Source organism: Pyxicephalus adspersus, chromosome 2 (assembly GCF_032062135.1).
Source record: "Pyxicephalus adspersus chromosome 2, UCB_Pads_2.0, whole genome shotgun sequence".
In the NCBI taxonomy this organism is placed as follows: domain Eukaryota; kingdom Metazoa; phylum Chordata; class Amphibia; order Anura; family Pyxicephalidae; genus Pyxicephalus; species Pyxicephalus adspersus.
In genome coordinates this window covers 76,409,750-76,420,463 of record NC_092859.1, presented here as the reverse complement: position 1 = coordinate 76,420,463, position 10,714 = coordinate 76,409,750, and the positions used below count along the sequence as shown (strand labels likewise).

Here is a 10,714-nt window from a genome sequence, read left to right as displayed (position 1 = left end):
AATAGTTTCACTCAATCTCATGATGAAGAAGCCCAAGGCACAGTTTACACTGACTTTAATTTTAAACTTTTTCAAACACCCTTACAGCTTTTGTGTGCATTTTTAAGCATTTATGAAATTGTTTTAAACCAAGATATATATGACAAAGAAGATTAACAATACAGGATCACAAATGCCCTAAAACAATCATTCAAGGTAATGGCTTTTTTCACTCTTTCAAAAAACGCTGAAGAATGTGTTTTCTTTACAGCTCATCAAGAAAATGCTTTGGTGTGGACTGGCCTTTTGGAATTACTGGGAATTTCAAATATGGGTGTTTAAACGCACAGGGTAAATGCCGGGGAAATAGTCCTTGTGAACTAAGCCTAAGAGCTAGAAAAAGTGTTGAGCTGCAATTATGAGCATGTTGATGGTGTAAGGCTCCCCTAATTTATGATCACTATAATATGAAAGCAATATATAAATATACTGTGTGGGGTGCTTTTACACCTTGTTTGTAATGCTTCTCTTTATAAACAAAATAGTACAATGTGTTTCTAATATCAAAATGAAAGCAATATATGAGTAAAAAGTATAGGTGTAAGTAAGGCAGGATGTACCTGGTCCAGTTGTCTGCTAAAGCTTTTGTAAATGTCTTGTTTGTTGATTTCAAAGATGGCTTTGCCTTTATTATATACTGCATGTGCAACAATGCCAAGAGAGTACATGTCACTGGCAGGGTCACAGCTTACTGACAGTATGTATTCTGGTGCCAAATACTCTGGATTAGGTAAACACAATGGCGGTAAGTTAGGATCCCATTCTTTACACAAGAACTTGGTCTGGAAAAATAAACAAAATTATATAAAACATTTAATCTTCACTGACATAGGTTAGGTTTATGTCTTTGTCTGTATAAAGATTGTAAAAAAATCAAGAGACCGCCAACATTTGGGTAAAGACTAAGAAAGGTAATATCCTAACTTAGCCAATGGAGTCACTTATCTTCAATAGATCACTTATTCCTAAGCAGAATCCAGCAAAGAGAATTGTGAAACCTTTTAACAGCTGAAAGGCATCAATGGTGATATATAAGTCTTTAGTGTGCTTGCTTTTAAATGCTAAAGGATATGCAGTCTTTTTTTCTTACAAAATAAATGTTGATTAAACAACCAACAGAAAGCTTTGTTTGTCCCGAAACAATATATTGTCTCTTTTCTATATCAAAGGTAACACCAGCTTTAACAGGTCTGTAGCTAAAATTGAAAAAATACGCTGGAACATAACTGATTAAATAAAAACAGTGTTAAAGAATTCTGTCTTTAACACTTTTCAAGCTGGTCACATATATAAAATGCTTGAAATTAGCAGGTGCTGATATTGCCTTCACTACTTTTCCTTTGTCAATGATGGTGCTACAGCTTCAAAATTCCGGGGGTGTTGCAGGCTCTCTACCAGTCTGCACTGCTCTCTCCTGGCCCTGACATCATCACGGTGCCAGGCTGCTGCAACTTAATCCACCTGCAGTCTATGAATGACAACACTTGTTGTGCACTTTTTACAACTGGCCACTAGGTGGCAGAATGAGTCATTGTTTTATTGGGTGACCTGTAGAAAAATGCGACTTTAAATTATAAATTTTGGATGTGTTTAAAGAAATTAACACAAAATGGGATGATGTGTATGTAACTCTAGAAATGTGCAAAATATATTTTTATTTTAATTTGCCTTGACATACGAGTTTACAGGTGCATGAACTAAAGTCAGGTCAGCAGATTAGCGACATGCACTAGATTTTATGGATTTTCCCCACCATTAAGGCTGTATGATGTCTCACCAAACCAAATGCTCTCATCTAATACCAGAAAAGAAGATCCGTACACAGAAATTTTCTGAAACTCCTGTGAGTAGGATGTACAAAATGTGCAGCATAAAAAGAAAACAAAAATAAAAAACAAAACCTTTTATATCCATCTAACTTGGGAAAATTACCTCTTGCTCTGTTGGATTTACAGCTGGATTGCAGAAGTCAAAACCCATTATTTTCCAGGCTCCACTTTTGTTTATAATAATATTTTCTGTGGAAAGATTACCATGGATCATCTTCACACTACTATGTAAAAATGACAAGCCTTCAGATACCTACAAGTAAAAGTAGGTAATAATTATAGGACGTTACAAAAAAAACACCTGCTGCAGCAGCACATTATTACTGTATATATGTCATTGTATTGGGTTATGTGGTTCAGTTCAGAGCCTGTACAACTAAAGTACTGTGTACCTCATCAGTCATTTGTTTGCATAAAATCCCTGACTATTCTTTGTTTTCCATCTGCGTCTTTTGAGTAAACACATCCTACACATTCAATTTCAGAACTGATGTTTCATTAAAATAAAAGTTTTTTTTTTGTTTGTTTTTTTGTTTTTTTATTTTAGACAGCCATCACTGAAACATGTGCACCCACAGATGATACCCTCCTTTCTGTTTTAGCATCTATTGTAAAATTTTGGATTTCTCTTCATTTTCTATCCTGGTGCGAGTGGCCTTCAGGACAAATTGACAGATTAAATCTCCCTACCAGGGACACAGGCAGTGCTAAAAAACAGGAACAGCTTCTAATCGCACTGCAAATAGTTAAAACAAAACAAATTTGGCTTTGGATATACTTTAAATGTAACTATACACACACAACTGTCAAATATAAATCAACAACAAACCTGTTTAACCCTAAACCTGTAATCTGCTTGAAACTCTTAGCCCTGTGTTGACCCAACCCTAAACTTACCCTAGGGGTGAGTGCATACCCCCTGTATAAATGAGAGAACATTGTCAGAAATGTAGGGGAGGGGCGTGTTTATTGCAGAGTAAGCTAGGTTTGGGTAAGTGTTACATATCTCTTATGGAAAGAAAGAAAAAAAATATTCACAATATTGTTTTGTTGCTGAATGTAATTCTGATATTACATACTTTTTTAATGATGGTCATCAAGAACATAAAATATTCTTACCTGGAGTAAACCATATTTTGTTTCAACATCATAGAGCTTATGATCTTTTATGTCAGCAGGGAGAGGGGATGGAAGGTTGTCCCAACTACCAAGAACATTGGCTAAGCTTGCAAAAACAGGTTCTGTGCAAAATGCTAGGCAATCCCTGTATGGAAGAATCATTAATCCTAGTTAGTACACTGCAAGTATCGTGAAAACCTATTGAAAGTTATCCAATGATTTCCTGAATACACGACATATCAGTGCACAGTACTAAAAGTAAACATATCGGGGTCAGCTTGTAATCTTTATACATTATACGTTAGATTATTAAAGCACAGAAATCACCGTTTATGATTCCTGGTAAGGAAGGCACTGAAATATCATGCCTATAAACAGCTACCTTCCCTTCCTCTTATTTATAAACAGAATAATGCTTGCATTTATCTGGGGATGTGAGAACTACTTTTAAAAGTGCAAGTAAAAACTAAGGCTGTCGTAATATGTTATATTTGCAAAGCTGCTCAGTATCCAGGAAAAAAATTTTTTTTTGAAAGGAAGCACTGTTGTTGCAAATCTACAGTAGCCCTTTGAAACCATTGAGCCTCTAGCTGAAACAAACTGGCTTGCTCTAAAACCGCCGCCTTATCAGAATATATTTACTATCCTACCCCACTGCTAGCAGAGAATGGGAGCCCTGTGCAATTCTGGAGTATAAAGTTGGTCCAGGGGGTAAGTTAAATATGAGTGTGCACTGCTGGGAGTGAACAGAAGAAATAAAGCAAATCTGTAGTTCTGCCCTGTATAAGCATGTTTTATTATTATTTTATTTGGTGACAGCAGGCATTGAAATGTGGTAAAACACCTTTAAAATAACAGAGCCTCCGAATAGCCCAAAATAAATCAGGCTGCATGTGATTTTACAGTTGAATATGTTCAATGTGGTATTACCTTGATTCCTCAAGAGGATGTTGTACAGTAAGTAACCGTGGGTGGCGGAGACGTGTTAATTGCTGAACTCCCCGTTTTAGAGAATCTATGATTTGATCCTTTTCGTACTTCTGATACTTGTCAATTAGCTTCTTGTCAAACACAAAAACAGCAACCTCCTGTACAAAAGGAACACCAACTCCATGAATACAATTATTGTGGATAGAGAGACAGATAGATGGGATAATCTTAGTAGTCCATCAGGCAGGAAATGATGAGGGATATTAATGATAGATGTGCGGTAGTTTCAATGTGCATGGAAAACGAGAATAATCACTTTCCGCACAGGACATATTGCAAGTGTAGTTGAAGATAGAGTTCAGCTTTAAAATAGCATTTTCATCGAATATATCTTTAATATTTCTTTTAGGTTTGCCAAGAGGTATAGCCTACATTTAGGCTCACATGTTACAATATGATTCTTCAATAACACTCCTAGAAATAAATTTAACTGATATCCAATAAGACTAAAAATGGAGATTTGAGGGATTAGCTCAATAAATAGGACTTTCAAGGTCAGTAATAATAGATCATATATATATATATATATATATATTACAGTTTATACGGTTATAATCTATTAATACTGGCTTTGAAAGTCCTATTTATTGAGCTAATCCCTGGAATCTCTATTTTTAGTCTAAAAATTGGGGCTGTGGCCATGCATCAAGTAGGGGGTTGGTGAGACTTCATAAACCCTGTTGATATCAAATAGGGTCCGTGAATTGTAAAGATGTTTGTAAATCTGAAAGTGGCTATACAAAGGGTATGGCTATCCTAAAGTGAATTTCCTTTTCCACAGGTTCGCTTTCAGGTTTCCGCTCTACCAGCACATTCCACGGCCAAGCTATTACTTTAACAAGTTATAGCTTCTCCTGCTCCTACATGGAAGCAAACCAAAGGCAGGTATTTCCTTCTGGGTAAATGAGATGGAAGGAAATCCATTGCTTTCATCTCAATTAAGTTATGTATCTATAAGAAGTTTGCAGAAAATCAGCATTTAGCACCAATATATAGTATTATAGTGATCAACGCTCTAGTTTAGCTACAAACATAAATATGTAGAAAATATAGGTTTTTCTTATTACATAAACTATACCAGGATGTCTCATTTTCAAAAAAGTGTAATAAATGGAAACATGCATGTCAGGTACGGGCTGGTCAGATAACCTGGCAGCAGTGACTTCTCTCTGTTACAAATCACAACACCATCACTTTCGAAACCAGCGATGTAAGTGTTATAATTGCTGGGGATTTATTACTAAGAAGTGATTTCTTGCTATAGCTTAGACTGTGATCTGCAGTTAGGCCATAAAGGTGAATCTGCAGCTACTCTCAAACTCTCACCAAACTACAAATTATTATAGGTAAGAAACTCCACAGCAACTTCCACCAGCAATAAATCACCTAAAAAATAAAGAGGTTCACTGAAAAAAAAATCAACGAATGTAGCCCCAAAACTCAAAATCTAAAAATGATTTCAATAAAAATGTTTTACAAGGCACTTTTTTTTGAAAGGCCAAGAACTAGATAAAGGCTTTATTAAAGGGTTTCTTAAAAAAGACAAAAGCTCTAACGTGAATGACATTATGTTTGCTACAACATCAGAATCAGTATCAGTAATAGGCATGTTTACATAAAAGACTATCATTTTTTGATTATCATTTTTGCAATCTAGGAGCTGCAGATTTGCTGCACCCACTGGACTCTGTCTGTGAACCTAATCTGCAGCTTTGTGTCATTTCTCAGGGTGTAATTATAGATGATCAAAGGATGACTATACCTTTACCATTCCTGTACAATATCAGTATTCTCCCCAGGATTCATTTTGTAAGCTGGGTTGGAAGAAGTTGTAGGCAGGCGGCGGCCCCTGTATTGTGATCTATCTTTCCAGTAACCACCTAAAAACAGCCAGGTGTGTACTGAATAGTGCCGGATGGTGCATCTGCTCTGGGGAGAACACTGAATATGTATTGGTGGCTCGTAGTCTATTGGAAGCACGGGTGACAACACAGGAGAACAATTAAGAATCAGGCATAGCAAGCTGTCATCCCATAACAGATAGTGCCAAAATCATCAGGTGTTATTTTAACCCCCTAGCTGTATATAATAAATATATAATTATATTATATATTATACATGCAGGACATTATCTGCATGGAGTTTGCAGGTTCTCCCCGTGTCTGCGTGGGTTTCCTCCGGGTACACCGGTTTCCTCCCACATCCCAAAAACATGCAGTGAGGTTAATTGGCTTCTCCCTAACAATTGACCTTAGACCACATTAATGACATATGACTATGATAGGGACATTAGATTGTGAGCTCCTTTGAGGGACAGTTAGTGACATGACTATGGACTTTGTACAGCGCTGCGTAATATGATGGCGCTATATAAATACTGTATAATAATAATAATGCTACTGTACTGTTATATTACAAATTTCACTATTTTTATTTTTTTTACAGATTTTTGTTTTTTTTAATCTAAAGTTTATTAATAAATATAATAAATATTGGACATATTTCGGTGCATTATGCCTAAGAATTATAGGCCTACAATGTAAAATAATTTTCATTGCAAAAAAAAAAGTAATGGAGAGAATTAGACCACTAGAGGGGGGTAAACAGAAAACCCTTTGAATAAAAGATGAACCCCAACCTCTCCAGAGAGTGAACCCTGGAGCCGAGGTCACTGCTGCCATTATAGAGTCCTAGGTGTGATGCCCCATCCTCCATGGCCGGTGTGATGGAAGCACAATTCCCATTATTGGACACATCTAGAGGCGTTGGATAGAAGCGACACTCATGACCACACATACATTTCATTCAGCTCCATCTAATATAGGGGAAGCCGCTGGGATGTGGTCTCTGATGTGACATGGGGTATTTAATAAAAGCTCAATACGTACACAGATAAGACATAACATCAATATGTCATATACACAACATACACTACATGGATTCATATTGTCCCAGAAATGAGACACAGGTAGCCCTTCTCCCAGTAAATAACACCTTAGGACGCCCCCTTTCTATTCATAGGTGGATTACACGTGTAATGTACCTGTATGACACAGGTGGTCGGTGCCATTTCCGGGTACTGGGAGCCTAGGCCAGGATATGAGGCCCAGCTGGCCCCCAGTGTGCCCCATACAGACACTTTCATCTGACAGGAGCCCATCCTCCATATGTTTGTGCTGAATCCCCTCACCATGCCGAGTCCCCTCTGCTCCGACACCAGAAAGACCTGGCGGTGCCTACCTGTCCCCAGCTGTCAGTGTATGGGAAGCCGCGGTCCGGTAAATGACATACGGTGATACGCTTCACCTGTCAGGCCGAGGCACTTCTTCCCTTTTCCAGGCGGCTCCACATCTCCCAGCAGCTGACCACAGAATCTGAGCACTAGAAGTACAATAAGTATAAAGCGCTATTGTAAAATGTGTCTACAACACCTTCCTTGAATAATATGAAGAGAGCGCCATGTTTCTGAAGTCCACCATTTAATAAAGGCCGGGCAGACGACAACAACATGGCTCCAGAAATGAAGCCATAGTAAAGCAGAAAACACGCCATCTAGTGTTGCCTGTCATTGAGCGGACAAACAATTGCATCACGTCCGTTCTAACGTCTACAGTAAAATAATAATAAAAAAATAAATAAATTCTGACTTTAGCAAAAGTCAAGTTCAGCAGAAGTATACTTACTATTCCCACAACCCTTGAAAATATTTGACAACTTTCTGAGATTAAATTAAAAACAACTGTGGAGTCAATAGTAGCTAAAGGTCATGTTCATAATAAAAGAAAAGTAGATAAGATTTTTATTTTTTTGTTAATTGTATGTTTTTTTTTTTTTTCAATAAATACTTTAAGCAGTCATTCAGTGATTGACACTTGCCAGATTCCAACATGGCCGCCGTGTGTTGCCAACGTAGCTCTCCGTCCGTACATTCTGATTGGATAATACTGTATCACATGATTGCTCCTATGAGCAGGTGATGAGTGCAGGTGGGATGGCGGCAGATTTGACTCCCAATCCGAGGTTCCGAAGAATCCGCAGTATGGGGGAGCTCAGAGCCCGCAGGAGAGGTAAAATCATGACATGTGTATCCATTACATCGCCATATGAGATTGTTATGACTGGTCCTACTGAGCTGCAGCCACTAGAACTGTCTTGTGTTTGACTTGCTTCCAAATCTACCGTACATCACATGACTGCTGAACATATGATAACTCTGATCAGATTTATTGTTTTATGGATATCATGCAAGGTTAAGAGAGGACATTGCATAAAAAGTATATTTTACACTTATGTAAACTTTCCCACTCCTTGATTGGACATCAAAGGAAGATGGCAATGTGTAACCAGTAATGTAAAAGACAACAGTGCATAGACTGGTGGATGGAGAAGCAGCACCCTGACCCTATTTACTACTTTATATCATGCTGCTAGCCCAATGGTAGAAGAGAGCAGAATGATGACCCTATCAGTGTGTTGCTGCTTCTTTGTTGGCCATTCATAGGCTGAGTGCACATTGGTTATCGTGTTAAGAAAAGTAACTTGACCTGTCTATACTTTGCTGACAAATTTATTGGCAGATAAAACAGTTCCAGTATATATAATGTGTATTTAATTCTGTCTGATGAATTCATCTACAAGTAGATTTGTCATTCTGTTGTCTGAGCAGGCTACACAGGACCTTTCCAGGCAACCCGTTTGTGGAACAGTATCATTCACGCCCTGAAAACCCAAGTGGAAGTGAAGAGCAGACGTCAGCACCTCCGGACTTACCCAAACTGTTTTATTGGATCTGATGCTGTGGACGTCGTCTTGTGTCATCTCATGCAGAATATGTATTTGAGCAGTTATGATATTTCTCGGACTAAAGGTGTACAGCTGTGCCAGGCACTCATGGATCACAAAATATTTGAGCCTGTCGGTTCAAAGCTTTTTAAGACTGAAGCTGATCTTGTCTTTGAGGACAGCAATAGTCACTTATATCGATTTGTAGAGTCCAAGGGAAGCACAGCCTACTCTGCAGAAGACAAGAGCCTTGGAAAGGAAAGGCGACAATCTAGGTGAGGAATTTTTTTTTTTCTATATTGGGTTCCTAAGTTTTTCAGGATCCCCATGTGCTGGTTTTTTCCAAATACATTTTTTATGGATACTTTCTTTGAATCAACTTTTAAAGTGTAGGTCTACCTAAAAACCCATTAATCATAGTTTATTATATCCCCTTAGGATTTAGGTTTAAAGTGTACCTAAACTTAACATTTTCACCTTACATAAAAGGGTAAACTTATATGTAAAGGGGAAATGTTATTAATGTTTTTAAGTGCAACACCCTTTGTTTTTGTTGTTTTTTTTTTTTTGCAGCACCTCCCCATTTAGTCTTGATTGCCTAGGCATGCATCCTGAGAGGCTCTGGGTGCTCCTTCTGCGCATGCTCTAATCTCAGACATGTGCAGAAAGGGCATTTATTCTATTAAGGGAAAGAGATGCTGATCCCCTTTACAGTGGGCCACATCACCCTATTTCGCACCTGCGCAGTGTGAGATCGAGTGACGTGCCAAGAAGACCAAGGAAGAAGTTTTTAGTTTAGTTCCACTTTGAGACCTGTGTAGGTAGATTCTTCATGTTACCCCTGGATATGACCCTCATGTGAAGTGAACATAAGCCATGAAAATAATGGCAATTTTAAACTAAGAATATTATAAAATACCAAATAATCAGAGGCTGACACCAGTTCCAGCTGCATGTCAAAACAATAATTAGAGATGCAGGTGGCTAAAATTGCAAAACCATAGCATTTCCTGTTTATTTTGGGCATGACCCCAGCACCTAACAAATTGTTTTGGTCAGTAAAGCTCCTTTTACACTTTCAGCAGAAAGCTGCATTGCTGAGAAGGGATTCTTGAGAAACAAATACTTGTTATGCATAAAACTAGGTCAGTGTTCTCCCCAGCCCCTTTTAGGTGGGTGCACCAACCGGCACTTTTCAGTAACCACCAGGCTGTTTTGGGTGGTTACTGGAGAGTTGGTCCAAAATACAGGGGCTACCACCCAGCTTAAAGATAATTCTGTGTTCAACACTGTAGGTGATAATAGAATTTTCTTGTACACCTTTGTCATACAATGCATGTCTTTATAACATGGGGTTACAAGTATAAAGTTCTCCAAGTAGTAAAAACATTTATTTACTGGATGGTTGTTCATTACTTTAATAGCTTGCCACTGGACACAGGAAATGTATTAGGCAGTTATAATAAATATACCGATATATGCATATAACTTTTTTTATATTTTTGATAAAGGACTGGCCATGTTGTAACAATATGTAACCCATCAGCCCTGGACTCTGCAAACGAGAAGCTAAATCAACTGCTTCACTGCATTTGTGAGCACCCTAATGCACATATGACCTCCGACCCCACTAAACAAACAAGTGTCCTGTCACAGAAAGGTAAGACAGGTGGGAGAATGTGTTGGATAATAGTTTATGAAACTGAAGTTTACAGTAAATCAAGGAACACATTACCAAAGTAACTTTGGTAGCATTTGTCAATTGATCATTTTTGTAAGAAGTACAAAAAAAAAAATAAGAACCCTAATACTGGTAAGGATGATCTGTATACTGGAAGTAGCCAAGTTGCTGCAAATTTTATTTTGCTGTGTGTAGAAGTAATTTTATTATATCTGTGTGCAAACATATATCCTGTACATATTTATATTCCTGATCAAGAGAAATACATTTCATG

General features: G+C 37.8%; 2 protein-coding genes across 2 annotated transcripts in view; one reads left to right on the top strand and one right to left on the bottom strand.

The window, feature by feature from the left end:
* SCYL2 (SCY1 like pseudokinase 2) overlaps window positions 1-4,075 on the bottom strand; it is a gene marked incomplete at its 5' end in the record, with an annotated part of 17,647 nt that extends 13,572 nt beyond the window's left edge. Inside the window, 4 exon segments of the mRNA XM_072399005.1 lie at window positions 600-821; window positions 1,972-2,121; window positions 2,988-3,132; window positions 3,918-4,075. Of these exon segments, the coding sequence (XP_072255106.1) occupies window positions 600-821; window positions 1,972-2,121; window positions 2,988-3,132; window positions 3,918-4,075 (675 nt within the window).
* A 3,845-nt stretch (window positions 4,076-7,920) lies between these two features.
* DEPDC4 (DEP domain containing 4) overlaps window positions 7,921-10,714 on the top strand; it is an 11,176-nt gene continuing 8,382 nt past the window's right edge. Inside the window, exons 1-3 of the mRNA XM_072401095.1 lie at window positions 7,921-8,044; window positions 8,644-9,034; window positions 10,271-10,419. Coding sequence (XP_072257196.1) covers window positions 7,954-8,044; window positions 8,644-9,034; window positions 10,271-10,419 — 631 coding nt within the window. The 5' untranslated portion in view covers window positions 7,921-7,953. The remainder of the gene's footprint in view (window positions 8,045-8,643; window positions 9,035-10,270; window positions 10,420-10,714) is intronic.